This window comes from Mus caroli, unplaced genomic scaffold (assembly GCF_978045245.1).
Source record: "Mus caroli unplaced genomic scaffold, Mus_caroli_1 scaffold_10, whole genome shotgun sequence".
Classification (NCBI taxonomy): domain Eukaryota; kingdom Metazoa; phylum Chordata; class Mammalia; order Rodentia; family Muridae; genus Mus; species Mus caroli.
The window spans coordinates 43,633,113-43,656,187 of NW_028227265.1; the positions used below are offsets into that span (position 1 = coordinate 43,633,113).

A 23,075-nucleotide genomic window follows, 5' to 3' on the forward strand; every position below is an offset into this window, starting at 1 on the left:
TTTTCTAGGGGGATAGACATGAAAATGTAAAAATATGTATCCAATGGCAAATACTGCAACCATAGGACTGAGTCCTGAAGACCTTCTCCTATGTGTGATGGTGACTGGATATGATCCTGTAAGACTAGACTTTAATTAAAAACTGATTTTGGAGCTGGACATAGTGGCACACACCTTTCACTCAGCACTAGAAGCAGAGGCAAGCAGGATCTTTGAGTTCAACATTAGCCTAGTCTATAATAGTGAATTCTAGGCTAGCCAGGGCTACACAGAGAAATTCCATCTAAAAAGCAACAAACTCTACTTGTACTTGACACGATATAATCATTATGAGAGCTGGTGCTTTGTTGGTTTTATTATTTGAAGAGACCATGACTAGAGAGAACCTACTACTAAGCTTATCTTGGTAAATGGGCATGCTGCCAATGCCCTCTTCATAGTGCTTATATGTACACCCATAGGTTAGTGTTGCTCCCAACCTTAGTCAGCAAAGCTGCTTTCTGTAGTGGGCAGTGGTTAAACAGTGACCTATAACCAGTCAAAAGAAGTGACTCACTCATAAAAGAGACATCTCTATCAATCACTCACCTGCCTGCCGCCTCAGTGCTCAGGGTATATGTACAAGGCAGGACAGAAAGAGTGGGGGGACAGCGAGGAGTATTTCAAATGTCATTTGGAAATGACATGGCCATTGCACTCAAGAATGCACATAAGCTGTGGATACACCCACAAGACCTGCTCAAGACTGAGTGCAAGATCAGACCTATCAACACTTCTATGTGGGTGGGAGTGAGGGGGGTGACTAGGGGCTATTGGCAATTAAGAACTGCAGGGAAGGGGCAGGTATTTTTCTTGAGTGATATAACCACTGTAAAGTTGCCTATGCATCAGGAAATGAGCCCAGCCCCACATCAACAACCATGATTAAACCCAGTGGGTCATAGAGAATGAAATCATGAAAGAAGCTGGACTTGCAGGGAAGAAGAAGGGCTCTAGATACAGTGGGAGGGAAGAATAGAAAGTAATGGAAGTAAATACGATCAAAATAAATTACATATTGTATGAAACTGTCAAAGAATAAATAAAAATATCAGGAGAAGGCTTAACCAAAATCAAGGAAGTATAAAAAAGCCTTACAGAAACCCACTACTTCATTAGCTACCTTAAAAAGTACTCTGTACTCTATAGCACAGTCTTACCTGATGGTTGTTAAAGTTTCCAATTTAAACAAGAGCTGAAATCACTACAGATGACAAGTCAAGTAGATCTTAAAATATATCATGAGATTTAAAATACACATTTATAATTTATTAAATAGAAACTATGACTTTCTAGAAGTTCATTTTCTAAGAAAAAGAATATATTGTAAAAAAATAATCATTTTCAAAAAATCATTTTGTGAATTCAGAAAACAGAATACATATTATCTTTCTTGATCACTACAATAAAAGGCAATAGCTCTGTTGCATAAAATTCATTTAGGGATACACATAGCATAGCATCCTCAGTAAATTTCAGTAGGATTAAAAACGGACCTGAACTAGTGAAAGTCAGAGTGTTTCTAAAGATTCACTTTGCTATAAATCTCATGTAAAAATACTAACTCCAGTTAACTGCTTATAAAATATCATTGTGAAGGTATGAAGCTGAGGTTCCTTTAATGAATAAATACAACTTTATTAGTAAATATGGTATCTAGAATCTTATGACCATCCATGGATATTTGATGGGTTATAAAGAATTAGGGCAGCAGTTAAATAACCCAGCCTGCAAATTCTCACCCTACGCACACATTAGGATGATATGGCTAGGCCATCATGGTGGGGTACAACACAGCTTTTTCTCTTCCCAGATGAAAATCTCCATATGGCTTCATGAAATGTGCCCCCTGTGTGCTCTCTAACGTGTTTCAGAATGTTGGTAGGAAGAGAGTTTTCTTTTAAGGCACTTCAGAGCATTTCTTGATTGTTTTGGCCACTGAATAGAAATGGAAGCATGAATTTTACATTCCTGTGCACAGGAAAATGCTGTCTATGTTAACAAGCTGCACACATTCAGCACTTTGATTTGGAGTGAGAATTGTCATGATTTTTCTGCTGAGGGAGAGCATTCTTAACTTCCTCCTCTTTAAAGGACAGTTTTACATGACCATGGGAAATGTAGCCAATTTTGGTTCCTGGTTCATCAGCTTTCGCCAGGGCATTTGAGGGGTTACTACTCTTTCCAACTGCAGCAACTCCAACCTCACTTGGTCACATGGTACAGAAGACTTGGAAAATACAGAGAAGAGAAGAGAACTGGAAAGAGCATTGGTTTGGGTTGTTTCCCTGGTTTTTGCTTGCTTTTGTGTAACGTGTGCAAAAACCTCAAACTGAACTCTGGGAATTTGGCCTCTGAAACCTTCATCCCTCATGGATGATGAAAAGTAGCCAAAGATGATCCCTTTTCCAGCACAACACACATTTAAATATAAATATTCAAAATTACAAGGACAATAGTATTGCATACAGTGAGAAGATTGGTCTTTTAGTCAGCTTGGTTCATAATCTGTCACACAGGGATTCTGACTCTAAAATGACAACCTTTTTGATAAAAATGTTATTAATACTAGACATTTTATAGAAGTATGGGATAGGAAGATACAGAGAAAGCTGATTGTCTTTGTTAAATTTGTTCATGCATATTCTGATTCAGTTGTAGAAATAGGTAAATAATTATTATTCAAATAATTGTAAATAAAGAGTTTATTAAGCCAGTAGGTGAGAAAGAAAATTACCAACATATATTTACTGGAGAAAAAGAGGACTTTCAAAGATGACCATGTGGTTTACTTAAGCAATGGTCAAACATGCCTGTTAGAGTAAGTCAGAAATGCTCTCATAGCACACAAAAGCAACCATAGTTTTCATAGCCTTCTGCTAGAAGCTCCAAGTTGAGTGCAGACACAGTCATGCTGTGCTTGACTTTCTGGAGCTGTTGGACACCGTTGAGACCTTACCAATCTAGACACTCTCCAAAGAACTAACTGTGCGAAGTTCCACCCAAATCCAATTCCACCCAAAGGAAAAACATAACCCCAAGATGTATTTATTCCTAACAACTTGATGACAGAGAAAGAAAATAGGTTCCGAATCTTCTCCACTTACCTAGGAGTTTTGCAATGATATAAAGAGCTTGTCCCCAAAGAAACAACTTCCCATCACGGCCACAGTTACTTGGAAAGCGCTTCTGACTACCAGGGTTTCTTTTTTCACATTCTACAAAGTCAGCTGGCACATAATAGTACTTTGGTACAACAGGATATCCTACAGAATTAAAAACAAAACAAAATTAAAACAAAGCAGTGCTCTTTCCAAATTTCTCCTTGAAGAATCCTTGAGGACAGGGCAGCAGGGACAGGGGTGGTTTGTAGAGGAGCAGATCTAGTGAACTACGGAGAAGTGTGACACTCTGATCCTCTCAGATATTGTTAAAATATATAAAACATATGGAGAAGACTTTCTTGACTTTAGAATGAATCCAATAGTATATTAGGCTTTAGGCAGCTATGTATGCATATCTCCTCTAACAGCAAACAACTTTAGCTTTCTCTCTCTCTCTCTCTCTCTCTCTCTCTCTCTCTCAGTCTCTCTCTTTCTCTCACTCTCTCTCTCTCTCTCTCTCTCTCTCTATATATATATATATATATATATGTGTGTGTGTGTGTGTGTATATATATATGTGTGTGTGTGTGAATATATGTATATATAGTATATAGATATATAGATGTTCAAAGCCATAAGAGAAGTTATTTTAAATAGGATTAGCCTATAGAAGCACTGTAAATGATATTATTTAATCTTTAATGAAGAATTATAATTCTGAGCCTTCTGTTGGTACAAATAAATACCTATTTATATATTAAGCCCATATTCTACTATTCAGTATCACTGAACAAAAAAAACCCAATCTTTTCTTACAACATTTTGCCCTCCCTCCCTCCCTCCCTCCTTCTCTGAGTGACATTCCCTTCTCCCAGTCAGTACCAAGTGCATCTGGGCAGTGATAAAATAGGGGACCAGAGTGCCCAGAAGATCAAGGCTACAAGGTCATTCTGACATCCTGGCTACTCCACAAAGACCCACATCAATGACATCATGCTTGTGAAGATGGATAAGCCAGTCAAGATGTCATCCAAAGTGCAGAAAGTCACACTTCCTATACTCTGTGAACCCCCAGGAATATCATGCACTGTCTCTGGATGAGGCACCACAACCCACCCAGATGTGACCTTTCCCTCGGATCTTATGTGCTTGGATATGAGTTCATCTCCTCTAAGAAGTACAAGAAGGTATACAAGGACCTGCTGGGGGAAACCATTCTGTGTGCTGGCATTCCTGAATCTAAGACCAGCACGCGTGCAATGATGACTCGGGGGTCCATGGTGTGCAATGACACCCTTTAAGGTCTGGTTTCCTGGGGAACCTACCTGTGTGCCAGCCCAACACCCCAGGCATCTGCACTCAAGTGTGCAAGTATAAACGGTGGCTGGATGAAACCATGAAAACCTATCGCTAATGTGCCAGGAGTTGAGCTGTGAGCCCCCAAGGTTGTGCTCATGGTGTAAGGACATTGTGGCAGCACTGTAAAGTCCTCTCTGGCTTTACCTTTCCACTAAGACATAGCCAAACCTCAACACTGTGCTAAGTTTATAAACCAATCAGAACCCCAGAGACCTAAAAGCAAATCAAGACAAGAGACTAAGAAACCTGAGGGCTGTGAAAGATGCCAGAAGACTAAAGCTTTCCAATGCAAGAGCTGGGGATTCCTACAGTCCTTTATTGGAAAGTGTCTGGTAACTGTGAGACCTTCATACACTGCCTTTGACTCAGGCCATCCTTTTCTAGAGAGTTCTTAAAAAAAAAAAAAAAGAACCAAGCTTGGATTCATTACATTACTTATTGTAGAGGAAGAAAAGTATGGAAACTGTTAACATGTTCAAAATAGTAAACTATTTAAATGGGAGTTCAATTTCTCTCATGATGAAGTTGTGAGAAATAATGCCTAAGGTGTAATATTTAGCCTTATGCTAGAGAGACTGTTGTTGAATGATGTTTAACGGGGACTACATGCCAAATGAATACTGATGAGACAGAATAAAATCTAAGTGATATTCAGAAAAAAGAAAAAAAAACTTTGAAAACTACACCTTTCAGAAATTAAATCATTCTTTAAGAGATACCATGCAAGGTGTGGCAGACAGTTATTTTGTAACAGCATTCCACAGTAAACTTAATTTTGTAATAAAATTAAACAAGAGCTTTGAAACTAGGCTGCCTTCTTCATGCATGAATCGATAGTGATATAGGTGCCTACAATCAGAGAAAGGGGTGATGGTCTATGAGGACTACTGTTAACAGAACTCTGAACATGAAGCCATAGAGTATGATAGTAACCACTTTCATGTGTCCATGATCCCTTTCTGAATACTAAAAGGCCTGATTCCAGAAATTTCAAATATTTCATTATTGTATAATTACTTAAGGAGACAAGTGCATATTGAAAACACAACTCCTTTAAAAATTTAGTATTAATTTTTAATTTAAAAATCTTCATCCATGAAAATATTATAACTTTTAACATTACAAGCACTGAAAGGGTAAAACAAAATATGAAGTATTTAATTAAAGTATTCCTGGAATCCTGCGTGCGCAGGCACACACACATGCACAGGAACACAGAGTCACAAACTTCATGTGCAACAGGAATGGGGCCCAGTACTGTGAATGACAGTTCATGCATTATGCCCATCAGACTATGTATATGTTTTGACTAGCACATCAAAATTTAACTTACATACAATTTTCAAAGCTATTCCCATGAGACTATAATTCTGTTAATATTTCCAAACCCCAAAGATATCTAGAATACTGCCCTTGAATTTCTTTGGGTATTCCACAATTATGCATTTTTATGGGCCCAGCTGGTGCTTTAAGCCAAAATATTCTTACTCCTAAGATTTGGCATTTCTAAAACTTTAAATCCCTCTTCCAAGAATGACATCTCAGTACAAGAGCAAACATCAAAATATAATGCTAAAAGCCCCAGATGCATCTCCAAAGAGGAGTCTAGAATGCCCAATGTTCCTGCCTTCAGCCAAGAAAAGTCTTTTCATGCTGCCCTCTGAAGGTCTGCAGCTTCATTCACTATGTTGGCTCGTCTTATGTCAATTAGATAGACAAACTAGAGGCACCTGCAAGAAGGGACTTCAAATGAGAAAATGCCTACATAGACGGAGCTGTAAGGAGCTTATTCCTTAGTGATGGGGAAGGGTCCAGTCCACTGTTCTGTCCCTGGGCTGGAGGTCCTATATTCTATAAGAAAGCCACCTGAGCAAGCTAGGGAAGTGAGCCTTCTCTCCATGGCCTCAGCATAAGCTCCTGCCTTCAGGTTCCTGCCCTGCTTGAGCTCCTGTCCTGGTTTCTTTGGATGATGAATAGTAATATGGAGGTGTAAGTCAAATAAACCTTTTCATCCACAACTTGCTTTTTGGTCATGGTGTTTCATTACAGCAATAGAAACTCTAACTAAAACACTCACCTAGCCATACAATTTTGATGGCTTGTCTAAAAACTGTACTGTACACTACACAGAGTAACAGAACTATGTACATAGTTCTGTACATGACCACCTACATTCATGACCACCTACATTCATGACCACCCCTGTCATGCCTAATGAACTGCTTTTATAAAACACACTTGTTAAGCTAAATTAATAAAAATTATTTTGATTTCAGTTGTGGACTCATTTATTTTTCAGTCTAATTCAGATAAATCTTATGAAGGGCCCATGAACACATTTCAAATGAACAAGGAAACACTGATGGAAAGAATTCTTGATAAAAGAACTATACCTTCTGTGGTCTGATGAAGCAAAGGTGTCAATAGATCCTGATATTCCTTGACTTGTTCAAGATTGCCTCTAAAAACACCTAAAACATAAAATACAAAACCCAACACTGGCTATGCTTAATAAGCAAAGATTTTCTCTTATAAAAAACTTCTACGCCCTTTTAAAATTATTGTGCCAAAGTTTATGTAAATGAAAACATAAAACTAAAGATAAATGCAAATGTGTATGACATTTATATAGCAATTGATTTTCGAAAGTCATGTTAGCATTTAGAATTAAATATTGAATTAATTGAAACTTCACTAATACTTAAACATAAAAAGCATAGATAGTCAATATCATGATCATAGAATTCATGACTTCTATGATAAGCTTTTCTTTTAAGTATGAGCAAGATACTGGCATCAGCATTAATGACTTGTAGGTGGTGTAAGAAATTCTTTAAGCACATGGAAGGTAAGGACAGAAATCTAAGGTTGTCCTCTGACTTCCAATCGTGTGCTATGGCATATGTGCCCCTGTACTCACAGGAATTCATGTGCAGACATCATAAACACATACACCATATGCACATACACATGATATTTTTAAAAATTCTATAAAAATTTGACATTCACTCAAAAGCAGAACAACATAAAAATACAGAGTTGTTACCATCACTGAAGTCTAATTTATAGCTAGATGAATGGAATCATTCATTTCAGCTATTTTTATTACTTCTACTTAGTGTGTTTGTGTGAGCATGTTTATGAGAATGTTCAGGTGAATATTCATGTGTATATTTGTGTATGGAAACCAGAGATCGACAGTGGGTGTCTTCCTTAATCCCTCTCCAACACTAGGAGACAGGGTATCTGAACTGAGCCTAGAGTTCATTCATCTGGTTAATCTGGTTGGCTAGTGGCTTCAAGGACCCACCTATCTCTGCCCCAGCACTGACATTACAGCCACGTGCTTTCCAGGCAGGTGCTGGCAATTAGAGCCAGGTTCTCATGCCTGCATAGCAAACACTTCACCCATGGAGCCATCTGCCCAACCCTCAGCTATTCTTTATGCCACTCATATTCTGCACCTTAAGTTTTAGGAAGAAGTTCACTTACCATCGATCATCATGTAAAGGAAGAATATGGGAAATTCACATTCAATGCCATCAAACAGCTAAAAAAGAAAGTAAAACATTAAGATTTCTATTAACAAACTATAGCAAGTACATTTTAGGTTATATGCAAGGGGCTTATTTACAGTAATAAATTCAATCTTGAGACCAATTGTTCTTTATGTATTTTTCAGAACTTTTATTCAAAAGCTCATTCGACTCATTAACTAGGCGTCACTAAATGAATATGTACTAAGTACTCACTAACACCCAGCACTAAGTAGAGCAGTGATTTTTAAACTTCCCAATGCTGCAACCCTTTAACACAGCTCCACATGTTGTGGTGACTTCCAATCATAAAATTATTTCACTGTTACTTCATAACCGTAACTTTGCTACTGTTATGAATTGTAATGTAAGTATTCAGTATATTTAATAATGTGATCCCCAAAGGGATCAGATCATCACCCACAAGCTGAGAACCATGGAGCCACACAGAATACTGGAGAGAAAGTTAGATATTTTGCCCCAAGAGGACCACAGACCAGTGAAGAGGCTGGAAAATGAATAAATAACCACTGCACAGCACACACTGCCCATACACACACTGCCCATACACACACTGTCCATACACACACTGTCCATGTACACAGTATATACTGTCCATACACAGCCCATCAGGAACAGAGATTAAGAAACATCTGATTCTGTCGTGAGCATCAGGGAAGAGTCATATGGTGAGAAAGCAGCTAAAATGATGCACAGAGCAAAGAGTAGAAAGGACAGTCTCATGGGGAGAAAGCATGTTAAAGAAGCTATCACAATTCAGTACTTCTAGAATGCACAGGCAGAAGCAGGAAAAGCTGAAGCCTGGCAGGTGGGCAGGAAGATGCTCGAGACTTCCACAGCAAGGAGACTTGAAGGCCAGTGAACCAGTGGACACCAAGAAGGATCAGAGTCTTTCTTACACTGATGCCCAGGCTGGGTGGTTGGCAGTACTTAGGAGTTATGGAGCAAGAAATGAGGAAATCAACTCAAAGCTCTAAGAACAATTCAAAGAGAAAAAAATGACAGGCCAGACCCATGTGTCTCAATTTGGGCAAAGTAACTCATGTGCAACCCAGGCTATATTGTACCATACCCAACCTCCACTAACCCGATGCCAACTCAAGCGATATCTGAAATCTACAGGTGCTATCCAGTGTCGAGTTGGGTGAAAAAATGGTCCCATGTTATCAACTACTAGGTTAAGCCAATACAGAAAAGGGGGGGGGGAATATGATTTCTAAAGAGGATAAGTCAGTCACATTTTGTAAATGATAAAGTGGTTAAGTAGTTGGGGATGGCAAGATGATCCCATGGGAGAGACTGACACTTGCTGTTAAGTCTGAGGGCCTTAGCTCCATCCCTGGGATCCACATGGTGGAAGAAGAGAACTAAATCATACGAGACTGCCCTCTGATCTCCATATGCTCATCATGGCACACTCATACAAATGGCATAACACACGCACACAAGTAAAATGTGTAATTAAAAAAAAAAAAAAAGATGGTTGAGTGGTAAGGAGATGCCTAAAGGAACTCAGATATGGGCCGAGGCAGAGGAGTAGGAGCTAAATGAAGGCAGATTGAACTAAATATGTGTGTCTAGCAGCAGGTGCACACATAGGGAGGACACTTTAAGGCACACTCTGAGTCAGGAATAGAGTACATTACTAGCTACAATAGCAGTGAAAGGTTGGTAGGAAGAAAAGTACAATGAGGATGGATCACAGAAGTAGAAGGATCACAGGGGGAGGGGAGGGGAGGAGAAGGGGAGGGAAGGGGGAAGGGGGAAGGGGGAAGGGGGAAGGGGGAAGAAGGGGGAAGAAGGGGGAAGAAGGGGGAAGAAGGGGGAAGAAGGGGGAAGAAGGGGGAAGAAGGGGGAAGAAGGGGGAAGAAGGGGGAAGAAGGGGGAAGAAGGGGGAAGAAGGGGGAAGAAGGGGGAAGAAGGGGGAAGAAGGGGGAAGAAGGGGGAAGAAGGGGGAAGAAGGGGGAAGAAGGGGGAAGAAGGGGGGGAAGGGTGGGAAGGGTGGGAAGGGGGGGAAGGGGGGGAAGGGGGGGAAGGGGGAAGGGGGAAGGGGAAGGGAAGGGAAGGGAAGGGAAGGGAAGGGAAGGGAAGGGAAGGGAAGGGAAGGGGGGGAAAATGTGGTCACAGAAAATAGAATACACCAAAATAAAGAGCACAGTTAATACAGACACCAAGAGATTCAGCAAAATACAGTGAGCAAAGCATTCACTTAAACTCAGCCACTGAAACTGCCTGAAACCAGCCCAGGGCCCGCAGGAGGCAAACAAGGTGTCTCCTGCCAGTGCTGCAATTTTGAAAGCTTATGAGAACTTGCTGAGGTAAGGCTGGGCTGGCAGGTGACAGAGCAAGGCACAGAGCAAGGCTTTGAAAATTATGACTCAGATAGTTTGGGCCGTCAGCTTGACTGCCCATGAGATACACATAGTTCACTCTGCCAGAGATGTCAGCCACTAAAAAAGACATGGCTTCCCTACCTTGGTGCACTGTATTCCCTGAGCTATGAGCCAGACATAAAAAGCAAGCACTATACTAGGTCTACACAAAAACATAGACATGCTGTTCAGGGTCAAGGCTCCACACAAAAGATGGGCGCTGAACAGGACCAAAAGGTGAGTGAGGGTTTTGTTCATATCTTTAGTAATGGGCACTAATGTGTCTATGACAAAGGAAGAAGTTGGGGAAAGCAAAAGGGAAGGAGGGTAGATATAGAAAAGATAAGGAACAGAGACTCATGTCTTATCAGAGAAGAAAATGCTCAATGGGATCCCCAAAATGAGTAGAAACATTGGACACACATACACAGAGGTGCACATGTGCATATTTATATCTGTAGATTTCTCCATATGGAATACTTCAAGAAAGAGAGGCAGCATCTTCTATGAGAGAAGACACAGTGTTAAGTGCCACTAAAAGGGAAAGGTGCAGTGGAGGACACCAACCAGAAACAAAAGGTAACTAGGAGGAACAGGGCAGAGAGCTGAGATCCTGTGGCCAAGGTTGTCTGTAGGGGAAGTTCCTACAGGATCACACAGCAGAACTGAGGAGAAGCGAAGGAGTGACAGGCACTGACGAACCAGCGCATACCAGAGTTTAGATGGCATGTGTTCACTCTGTGGCTTTCTCTATCGTTCTTCAACAGATGAAGGAAGGAGTGAGTGAAGGACCACAAGGTATTTTGCTTTGTGGTAGGGTCTCCCTGTATATCCCTGGCTGGCCTGGAACTCTCTATAGACAAGGTTGACCTCAAACTCACAGAGCTCTGTGTGCCTCTGCCCCTAAGTGCTGACATTAAATGCAGAAACCACTATCTCCAGCTCTGGATATTAGTTTTAATGAGATCATTTGCTGAATAACATAAACACAGATAATAAATAGAAACAAAGTCATGTAAGAGAAATAGGCAAAAGACTAAAAATGCTAAAAATACTGTTTAACCAATGAATCGCGGTGGCCACTTTGGTCAGAAGAGTCACTACTTATTGATCAGTTACTACCTATCAAGCACAGTTCTAAGCATTGATATACAATAGCAGTCAATCCCGAGAAAAAGCTCATGGTATAGGAGCTATTTCTTTTAGTAATATATAATGTTAACACAGACAGGTGGAGCAGGATCTGAAATTAAGAAGTCAGTCTCCTCCTGGGTCAGCACTTGCATGTGCTACCAGCAGGATACCTGCTGAATGGTACCTTAATCTCTGCTGGTTTGTAATAGCGTCTGTTGGGATCTTCCAAGGGCGTTCTGTACCCATCTCGCAAGAAACGCTTAAATCCATATTTTCCTTTCAATTTTCTTATCACTTTATCAAGTGTCTGGCTGAACAGCGCTTCATCATCCAAGGCAAACGCAGGGTAACTGATGCACGGGAGCAGGGCAGCATCTGTGTTCTGGGGTCATTACAACAAAGAGACTATAAATGTCTGCAGTGATATGACCAACAACAGACCAAAAAGTTCATGACAAATTAAAGCCAAGAAGCTTATCAGATGACAAGGATCTTATGACAGACATTCCTATGGTGTGGTTTGTAAACTTGACAAAATAACTTTTTTTTTTTTACTCATAACTGAAAGAATTTTCAAACGTTAATATCAGGCTGGAACTTAAAATTATAGCTGAACATAATGTAAAAAAATTAATACTTACAGCCACAACTTAGTTAACAGAGCAATTTGCCCATAATAATGAAAAGGAGAAAACAAAAGGCCCAATAGCTGAGTAATTATCATCCATTGGAATTAATAATGCAGAAGCAATTAGAATTTCTACTATAGAAATTTGTTTATTGATTGGAAACATACTTGTTCATAGAAAAACACTATTCTAGTTTCTTAAAACAAAGTCAAGTTCACTAAAAAAAAATATGTCAAGATGTTGCCAAAGATTTAAGTGGTAGACTAGATGGCTAGGACATCATTTAAAAAAGAAATACTTTGTTACTGGTTTTGTATTCACTACAATCTGGTACAAATCATGTAGAAGAGTAAGGTATTTATTTGGGGTAGTTTTTGTAGGATGAAATCATAAACAATCCCTGGAAAAATGTGCAGTCAGGTACAGAAAATATACACAAGTTCATCAGACAAAGAGGAGACTCAGGTATGCCTCACTTCTGTGCCTAGATGATATATATTTTCTGAAGCCCCCATTTAAAAAATACTGTTCCTTTTGTTTAGGCTACTTTTGCTAATATTTCCAAAAGAGAAATAATATCTATTTCTCTGTTGTCTAACCAAAGGCTTCGCCTATCACTGGTTACTTCCTGCATGAGCCCTGGAGGCTGGAGGACACAGGCAGATCTATTTTACATCTTCTTATCCTGCAGGAACTCCACACTGTAGTGTGCTTTCTTGAAGAGTGTGTAAAACAAAATAAAAACTGTAAATGAAGCCGAGCGTGGTGGTGCACTCCTTTAATCCCAGCACTCGGGAGGCAGAGGTAGGCAGATTTCTGAGTTCTAGGCCAGCCTGGTCTACAAAGTGAGTTCCAGGACAGCCAGGACTATACAGAGAAACCCTGCCCCGAAAAACCAAAAAACCAAAAAACCAAAAAACCAAAACCAAAAACCAAACAAAAAAACCCCAAAAAACAAAAAACAAAAACCTGTAAATGAGAATTTGTTTCAGTGTGCTGTAACATCATCTCACATGAGAGCGTGATTCTCTGGGTAACAGTGAGCACAATGTCTGCCTGTTGCGGTTGTGAGCATCGAGATCCACAAATATAACTGACCAAGAACACCCCTGGAAATAGAAAAAGAAATACATTTCAGAGAATTGTAAACCATATGGCATTCTTTTTATGAGACAAGGCAACCCAAAAACTTTCCATCACTGAATGCGATGTGTAAGAGATTATTAAAGGCCTTAGTTGTCACTAAATATCTGTTTTATAGATAAATGGATTTGTGTTTGTACACCACATGCATACCTGGTGTCCATGAAGACCAGAAGAGGCCATCAGATCCCCTGGAACTGGAGTTCCAGACAGTTGTGAGCCTCTATGTGGCTGCTGAGAACTAGACTTGAGTTCTCTAGAAGAGCAGTCAGTGCTCTTAACCACTGAGCCATCTTTCTCACCCCTTACTTTTCTTTCTTTATGTTTTTAATATCTTCTGAATTTCTTGAAACAATTTTATAATAATCATTAAATATTATGTTTATATGTTCCTCTTTTCTTATAAATCATGTTTTGATTTTATAAGATGTCTAATAAATTACATCCATTTTAATGAAGAAACAAACAATTTAGCTAGTATGACATGAGATAAAGGAAGAAACTATTTTGATTCATAAATCTGAGTTGTAAACCCACCTAAATAATTTTAATTACATGATAAAACTAAACAAATTTAGGTATCAATCTAGAATTGGGTAGAATAATTTTCTAGAATAAGCCTTCATTAACATTATCTAGTAAAACACAATGATTCCTCATTCAAATCACCATCTTTAATAAATCTTTAACCCTCACAAAAAAAACTTGGTAACAGGGAATGAGCGAAGCTCTCTCAGTAGCTACATTGGGGTGAGACAGAGAGTCCTAGGATCCCTACATTTCAACTGACTGTAGAGAGTACCCTAGAGTGTCTTGCCCATCAGAGTACAACATATTTCACTTTGAGGAAAAACAAGAATGAATTTGAACACTGCTCCAGAACACACAGCTGACCCAGATATGAGGTACATAGTAATATATGAGAACCTCACACCTGGCTCAGATGGACACTGGCACTAAGTCCAGATCAGCTGGGAAGGAGAAGACCAGAGCCAGAGCCTAGAGTCTGGTGGAAGCAGCAGCAAGCAGACTGTTAGAAAGAATGGCAGAAAAATAAGTGGGTTGGGGGGTCTGTGAATACACAAGAGGACAGGAATTACAGTGTATCTGTAGGCCAATAAAGGTCTAAAATTGCACCAGATAGATAGATAGATAGATGATAGATGGATGGATGGATAGATAGATAGATAAATTTGTAACTAAAAAGGCAAATTTGGCAACTCTCTCCATCATATGATAGTAAAACTACTATTTTCAAGGCAGAAATAAATAACTTTAGTTCAGTAAAGTCCTCAAGTATTTATAGAGGCCCCAATTTTCAGTTGCTAGCCTTTAAGATACAAGACTAACAGAAAATAATCTCATAAGGTGACTTCCTCCTAAAACAGAGATATAATACTAATCTCTGTATAAAAACATATGTCATCCTATAGGCATTATAGCTCAGGCTTCCAGGAGGGGAAACAACAACAACAACAACAAAAAACCCTCAAAACCAAACAAGGACACAGACAGCTAATACCCATTTAGAAGCAAGTCTTTAACATTATAGAGGAAAGCCCACAGAGAATTATCACCTGCTTGAAATCTTTTTTGAACTGCTTGAGTGCACTTTCAGGCCTACAGATTTCAAAGGAAAGCAAACGTCTGCTCTGCTCTGAACACTTTGCAGAACATGAGCAGTCTGTCATCACCAATTACAGACTTTGACCTCAGTGAATTTGTCAGTCTCTTGCCTTCCACAATTAAAGGCAAGGATGTGTTATAGGAATTACTTGAAAAAAGCCTATTAACTTTGGCTGTTTGATATTTATTTTATAAGTGTTTTACTTACATATACGTCTGTGCCTCACATATGTGCCTGGTACCCATAGAACCCAGAATAGGATGCCAAGTCTCCTACGACTGCAGTTGTAGATGGCTGTGAGCTGCCACGTGGGTGCTGGGAACAGAAGCCAGGCCCTCTGGAAGAGCTCTTACCCAGCAGCCATCTCTCCAGTACCCAGATTGATTTTTATCTTCCACTTTCTAAAACCACAACTCCGTAGAATGTGCTGACTCTACCCAGAGCCTCTTTATAGCTAAGAGCTCAAACTGTTCTGCCCAACTTAGTATCTGTCATTGCTTGTTCTAATAGATGTTCAAGATGATAGTTCTTGATCATTACCATGAGGACATGAGTTTTAGAAGTACAGAAGGGCTGTCCTCTCCCCGTTAGCCTCATGACCAGAACAAATATTTCTGACACAGTCTCAAAGGCCAAAGGTATTATCTATGACCCTTATATACTGCTAGCATCAACAGTCTCTGTAAGTGAAATGAGGCTGAGTTGGGGCCAGTGTTGGCACATGTGTCACTAGTGCTATTATTTTGGGGGCAAGCTCCACGCCTCTGGAGAGTGGGTAGACATTCACAGTGTCTTCTGACCTTGTGGATGCCATCAGGAGTTCTCACATGTTATGCACAGCTTTGAAAGATGTTCTCAGAAAGGTAGTTTCCCTGGCTGGTCCTAGGCTAATTGAATTTGGAGAGAAACAAGGGCTTCTCATAAAGATGGCAGATTAGAAGCTATATCAGTCATCAAGCCATCAAGAAAAAGAATGAGGGTAAAATTGGATAGACTCATTCCTAGGACAGACACGGCCGAAGAGGAGCAGAAACACACAAAGCAATTAAAAGGATAGCAGAAAAGTATGAAAAACGTAAATAAGCCCAGGTGAGATCTAGAAAGACCCTAGAGAGAAGCAAGCAGAGCAGCCACCAGCCAGTGCTCAGCTGCAGTCTACACAGGACAGTGCAAGCAGGAGGTGCAGGAGGTGCAGGAGCTGCCAAGAGGATGCTGCTTCCTCTTGAACGCCAGACTGTCGGTTTGGTGAACTAAAAAGAGGCTGACTTGGATACACTGAGGGTGGAGTGATGGCAGAACAGGGCTAGGCACAGAAACTATAACAGATGTGTACAGTAGAAACCAAAGCTGTGATTCTCCAAGAAGATGTGACTAGACAGAAGACTGTAGGAAGCACTAGCGCAGCCATGTTCTGAGTGAGCACAACTTGGGAGTAAGACAAGTGTGACAAGTCCCGTGCAGTCCCGGTAGGAGTTAGAGTAGTTCTGACAAGATGGATGGGAAACAACAACAAACCAAGCAAAAACCAGTCAAGATCAACACGGGAAGGATTACCCACTGATCCCTAATGGCATGCGATGGCTGAGGGAAACAGGGGGCCTGTGCTCCAGAAAGCTAGCAAGAAAAGCACTAGCATATCAGACATGTGTGCAGGGCATTAAATCGGGGAATTCTTACAGAGAGTGGAGTCCCACACAGACATCTCAGCAAGGAGAGCACACCCATTAACGTGTGTGAATTTATGACATTGGATTCCTTCCTTTCCCACATAACTGCTAAAAAGACAGCTCTGAGTAAGAAATAACACTGATCCTAACCAGGAAGGAATATTGCTTACCTGATAGTTTCTGGGTTTGTTGTTTTTTTTTTTTTTTTTGGGGGGGGGGGCTTGTTGGGTTTTTTGTTTGTTTGTTTGTTTTCGAGACAGGGTTTCTCTGTATAGCCCTAGCTATCCTGGAACTCACTTTGTAGGCCAGGTTGGCCTTGAACTCAGAAATTTGCCTGCCTCTGCCTCCTGAGTGCTGGGATTAAAGGCGTGCGCAACCACACCCGGCCTTTTTTTTTTTTTTTTTTTTTTTTACTTTTTCAAGTATGCTTTGGTATGTCAACTGGTTGACTGGTTGGTTGGTTGTAGGTTGTGTCTCATCTGAAGAGGCATTTGTGATTGTCCTTTCTTTTTCCATACCTATTCCCATTACTTCTGTGTGGCTACAAGAAACGACCAATTTTTTTTTTTTCATTTCTACCTGAACTAATAAATGACTTGTCCATTTAGTAACATTCAGCACAGAGTTATGTTAAAAACAGCTACGCTCTTGGCTGCACTTTAGAATTTCTGAGCATTAAAACTCTAAGGGGATAACTCTAAATTCTAAACAGCGCCTTTTATACTAGGTCAGGAAAGTGCTTATGTGTCATGAGTGACTGCTTTCAGAATTCCTCTGAGCCCAATGTACATGTAAGATTGAAAAACACGCTAAGAAATAATATTGGCAGAACATTTATACCTAAGATTGAAATGCCTGGTTAGGCAGGTCAGATTCCAGAAGAGTAAAGTTTCAACAAGCAGCAAGGACAGCAGGCACAGTGAACTGTGCGTGAGTGTGCTCTATGGAGTGTGCATAGAAAGGAGGGGGTCAGGGTTAAATAGTAGGCATGGCCTCAGGTACTTCAAAGGAAGCAACACCATGACAAAAAACAAGCCAATCACTACCAGCATCACAGCAGACCTGGACAGTCAGGGCCACTCCGTTTTCTCCTTTGCAGCCTAGGAAGATCTAGCCGGTCCAAGCTGCTTTAATCCAGGGTGCCTGGAAGTCTTCTTTGAGAAACACTAGAAGACTTACAAGCTACCCCAATGTGTTAACTTCCTTATTGGGCTTCCTTTTCTTATCGTTTTGGCTGAACCCACTGTCTCTGCACCGTACCTCTGTGACTAAGAACACTAGTAACCAGCTGTTAGCCACAATCACACACAGTGTCACATTGCTCTGCCATTTCAGGACTCTTCAAATGTTCCTGAAGAAAATGAGTCCAGTTCTTGCCCCAGAATGCTGAGCTTTCTCTTACTCATTCTCTTCCAAAAATAACGGAATCCACTGTCAGCTCTTAGATTCTGTAAGTGCAAAAAGTGCTTAATGATCTCATGAAAATCTAAGGTAATTTTTCTGGGTTCCACTTTATCCAGAGACAGGTGGAGAGGGAAGGAGGGAAGATCGGGGCAGGGGGGGCGGGGGGAAGGAAAGGAGGGAGGGAGGGAGAGTTATACTAGGCCCACAACTTCCCAGCCCTACTGTAGACATTATAAAAATTCCCTCTCTGCATGAAATGAATAAAATTGAAACCAACATGAGCACTGACATGTCAACTCTATGGTGCACAATGCCAGGGACACATCAAAAAATGTGAAACTCCTCAGAAACAGCTTAGAGAGTAGAGAGCTTACCCAACAACCAAAATCAGACTTATCAGGACCCTACCACCAACAACAAATGAAAGGTGAACTTCAAGGGGTTAATCACTTCCAAGCGAAATTGCTCAAGCACTGGATGCCACAAATAGCTCAGGTAGTCACAGGTTTTAAATAAATGACTTTGATAACAGACAGAAAAATTACTTAGACATGCATATAAATAGTTGTTTGTTTGTTTGTTTTTAAGTTACCTGGTTTCCAAAGAGGTTAAATCCATTAATCGCTTCTAAGGCTGCTTTTGCTAAACCAACAGAGCTAGAGAGAAGGGAAAACATTACTATTGACATCCAATGGGCAAGTTTCTTTATGAACATTCATAACAATACACACAGGAGGAAAACACCATCTTCACTTTCCATTATTTTAGTTTCATTTTTCATACTAATCACCCACGAAAACTATTTCTAGGTTCACCTTGACCTGGATTCTACCAGTGAACAGAGCAGTTTTATTTCTGTACATGAACTCAAAAAGAACAGGGTGAGCCCTGTGCAGTCACTGCCCGCTCGGGCATCATTACTCATAGCAATGAAACAGGCTTTTCTGGTGTCAATTTGAAGCCTTAAAGAAGATTTTGTATGTCATATACTTGTTACAGAGTGTAATATAGTGTAGCCACTCAAATCTGGTCTTTCTAGGATCCAATAAAATTGGCATTACTTTATGTTCACAGCATTCCTGATCACCATGTCTCTCAATTCTCTGTAATAAAATGAGGGTTATTTCCATCACTGTCCTACTCCTTTGGCCTCTTCAATGCTACATATAACAGTGCTGAAAATGACTTATTTCAGTAAAAATGCAACGTTCTGTGCAAGTGCTCCAAGCAGAGTGAACTTTCATCCTTGTTTAGCTCATGCCCGACACTGCTACAATGGAAACACTACAGCAAGCTTATTTAACTCATGGCACATTAGTATTTGTTTACTCAGCCCAACTGCATACATTGCTCATGTGTATCACTGAAACTCAAGAAACTGGCATCACATCAGTATGTCTCTAGTGCAGCCCCAAAGAAGCAGCAGCAGCACTAGGAACATGTTAGGAAGGCCAGTTTTCACTCTTCTCTGGGAGGAGGTCTGGATAAACAAGTGTTTGCATGAATGTTACATTTCAGAATCATTAGCTGAATGTGTAGCCGTGTTGTAGGACACTGTCGTCAGGGGACAGCATGGTAGTTACTATCTTAATCACAGCATGTTCAAAGTGGCTTCTACTGTTCCCTCAGAAAAGGAGGGATGAGGAGGGTCACTGTACCCTCATTTGAAATTCCAGCTATCCTCCCAGCAGATCTTGTGTTAATCGACTGCATGTGGTTTGTGGAGGTGCTCGAGTATGGAGTGTAGAAACTGAGGTGAAGTGGGCTGAGAAGAGTCACTCCAACTATGCAGCATTGAAGTCATCGTAAACACTGGGTGGTAGGTCTGGTAATACAGTTTCTGTGCTCACCCACGTTGCTCTAAGCACCCTGTGGCTTGCTGTAAGTATAGTAAGGTCACTGTTTCACCAGGTTAAACATAGATGCATCTGTTCCCTTGCTCTGTTGTCAGGGCCCTGTCTGGGTAAACCGGTGCTTATTCACATCTTTCCCAGGAAGAATAAACCCAACAAGCTCTGTGGTGGGATGCTTCTGACCATTCATAAAGCCCTGGACTCTGCCAGGACCCATCAGAAACTGAACAAATGAAAGAATAAATTAGAACCACCACACTAAACTATTAATTACTGCCTCATCGACATCTTGAGAGGTTTAAACAAACTGTTCTCACTAATTTACTATAGGATAATAAGTAGTAAGGCACATTAAAATCTATTTGGCTGGGAGAGTGACTTTGGAAACAGGAATTGGAAGATTCAAGGTTGATCTGACCCAAACTCTCCCTTCCTGTGGACTAGCTTTCGTAGTACCAGAAGGCGCTATACAAGCTGCTAAGGGAAGAACACAATCAATAGTCCTACCTAGCTGAGAATCACATGTATGAATCACAGCAATGATGAGCAGGCCTAAAGGTATAACAGTATCATTAATATTTTGATGGCAATCAAAAGTTGTCTTAAAGCCTGGTGATAGCCAACCTACCCTGGTCATGGATCATAGTGGAACCTTCTGTTCTACCTTCCTAAGGGCATTCTAAATATCCATCCTTATACTCACAGATAGGCATAGGTCTCATCGTCCATCAAAGAAACTTCTTTCTGCAGTAGATGGAGACCATAACAGAATGCCACACTGGTCAAAATGCAGATAGCAACTGACCTGACCATGGGGCTGTCCAGCCCTAATTAATACATCTACAACAGAATTCCTACACCAACTCTCAAGGAACATTGTGGAAAAAAAGAGACGAAATAGTACAAGAGTCAGAGGATCTGAAAGTCTGCTGTGGACTTGGTCTTATGGCAGAGCAACTACACACATGAAATCTCAACAATATGGCTCATTAAGCAAAACCTGACCAATGACAATGGCAGATGACATGCCAACTTAGGGGAAATCTAGTGGACCACCCTTAGATGAAGAGTGTAGGCGATTAACAACTGCTGAGAGATAAGAGAATGAGTCTTCTCCAGGGATAAGCCCCCTAAATGGTTACCATACCAAGTAGTCAGCCCTAAAATAATCTATGTACCAGCAACACTAAACAGACTGAGTATGTTGCATTTATATTTAGGTATTCACTTATGTATGTAATAACAGTTATACAAGAGAAAGAATCCACAAACTAGAGAGGGAATGGAAGGCCTGAGAGGTGTTGGATCGAGGGTGTAAAATGATGTAATATTTTAATTAGAGTGAAAAGAGAAAGAAAAATGGTCAAGACAAAATCTAGAGGACTTAAGGATTTCATTAGATTTCTATGAAATATTTAAATTGAATAATAATTTAACACAATTTTCCCATGAAAAATTCCTGTTATGAAGCAAGCATTACCTGGCCACTAAACGATATACATAAGAAATCAAATGAAGTCTATAGATCCCTATGTCCTATACAGCTCTTCTGAGCATACACATTGAAATCCTCAATATCATTCAGCAAGGTGTGACAGCAACATTCATTAATGAAAAGGTCAATCAATGTAATCTATCATATCTACACTCTAAAAACATTGGTTTTTATCCAACAATGGAGAAAGGGTATCTAGAAAAAAGTCTATAAGAAAATGTATAAGAAAATCCTCCTAAGAAAAATCCTCAAGAAACTAAGAGCGGAATTTGATCTACAGAGACCTGAGAGCTGGTCTGCAGGTCCAACCGCGTGAATAAGAGAGCGGTATAGGAAAGAAAGAGGTCAAAGTTCAAAATCCCAACAAGATTTTGTAGATATTGACAAGATTACTCTACATTTATATTGAAATGTTAAAAATAATTCGAAAGCAAAGAATCAGGCTATTCCATTTCAAAAGTATTATACTGTTGTCTAAGGATACTGAATATTATACTGTTGTCTAAGGATACTGAAGTCCATGTAGAACTCATAGAAGACATATACACAACTCAGAAATAGATATGAGATCCTTAGCTGTCTCCTGAGAGGCTCTGCCAGAGCCTGACAAATACAGAGGCAAATGTGTGCAGCCAACCATTGGACTGAGCATGGGGTCCCCAATGGAGGAGTTGGAGAAGGGACTGAAGGAGCTGAAGGGGTTTGCAACCCCAGAGGAAGAACAACAATATCAACCAACCAGAACTCCAGAGCTCCCAGGGACTAAACCAACCAAAGAGTACACATGGAGCGACCCATGGCTCCAGCCACATATGTAACAGAGGATGGTCTTCTAGGCATCAATGGAAGGAGAGGCACTTGGTTCTTGTGAAAGCTCTATGCCCCAATGGATGAGAATGCTAGAGTGGAGAGGCGGGAGTGGGTGGTTGGGGGAGCACCCTCATAGAAGCAGGGGTATAGGGGATAGGATAGGGGGTTCTGGAAGGGAAACCAGGGAAGAAGATAACATTTGAAATGTAAGTAAATAAAATATCCAATTTTTGTTGTTGTTTTTGTTGTTTGGGGTTTTTTTGTTTTTGTTTTTTTGTTTTTTTGTTTTTGTTTTTTTTGTTTTTTGTTTTTTTGTTTTTGTTTTTGTTTTTTTTTTGTTTTTTGTTTTTCAAGACAGGGTTTCTCTGTATAACCCTGGCTGTCCTGGAGCTCATTTTGTAGACCAGGCTGGCCTTGAACTCAGAAATCCGCCTGCCTCTGCCTCCTGAGTGCTGGGATTAAAGGCATGCACCACTACGCCCAGCTAAAATATCCAATTTTTAAAAGAAGTAACATTATCATAAATTATTTGTTTATACATGGGTATTGTATAGTGTGTGTGTGTGTGTGTGTGTGTGTGTGTGTGTGTGTATTAACATAGATATCACTGTATACCATAAATGTCTAAATATGTAATGTGTAGCATGGCACTCATGTGGTGGGAAAAGAACAACTTTTAGTAGTAAGTTTTTTCTTTGTATTGTAGGTTGTGGAAATTGACCAGAGGTCATCAGGTTGCATGGCAAGCACATTGACTTGCTGTGCTATACTACCAGGCCAATGCCCATGTCATCAATCAAGTAATTGAATTTATTTATTTATTTATTTATTTATTTGCTAGTGTTCAAACTCCAGGTCTTGAGTTTATTAGGCAAGTGATCC

At 40.2% G+C, this 23,075-nt stretch overlaps 1 protein-coding gene and 1 pseudogene across 6 annotated transcripts in view; one reads left to right on the top strand and one right to left on the bottom strand.

Moving 5' to 3' along the window:
• Phkb (phosphorylase kinase regulatory subunit beta) overlaps positions 1-23,075 on the bottom strand; it is a 204,791-nt gene that overhangs the window by 101,358 nt on the left and 80,358 nt on the right. For all 6 annotated transcript variants that reach the window (XM_021169806.3, XM_021169805.3, XM_029480583.2 and 3 more), the window contains 6 exons: positions 18,628-18,691; positions 13,208-13,303; positions 11,750-11,947; positions 7,995-8,052; positions 6,896-6,973; positions 3,147-3,305 (listed from right to left, as the gene is read on the bottom strand). In XM_021169806.3, the coding sequence (XP_021025465.1) occupies positions 3,147-3,305; positions 6,896-6,973; positions 7,995-8,052; positions 11,750-11,947; positions 13,208-13,303; positions 18,628-18,691 (653 nt within the window). The remainder of the gene's footprint in view (positions 1-3,146; positions 3,306-6,895; positions 6,974-7,994; positions 8,053-11,749; positions 11,948-13,207; positions 13,304-18,627; positions 18,692-23,075) is intronic.
• On the top strand, positions 3,514-4,557 carry LOC110300062 (kallikrein-7 pseudogene; annotated as a pseudogene).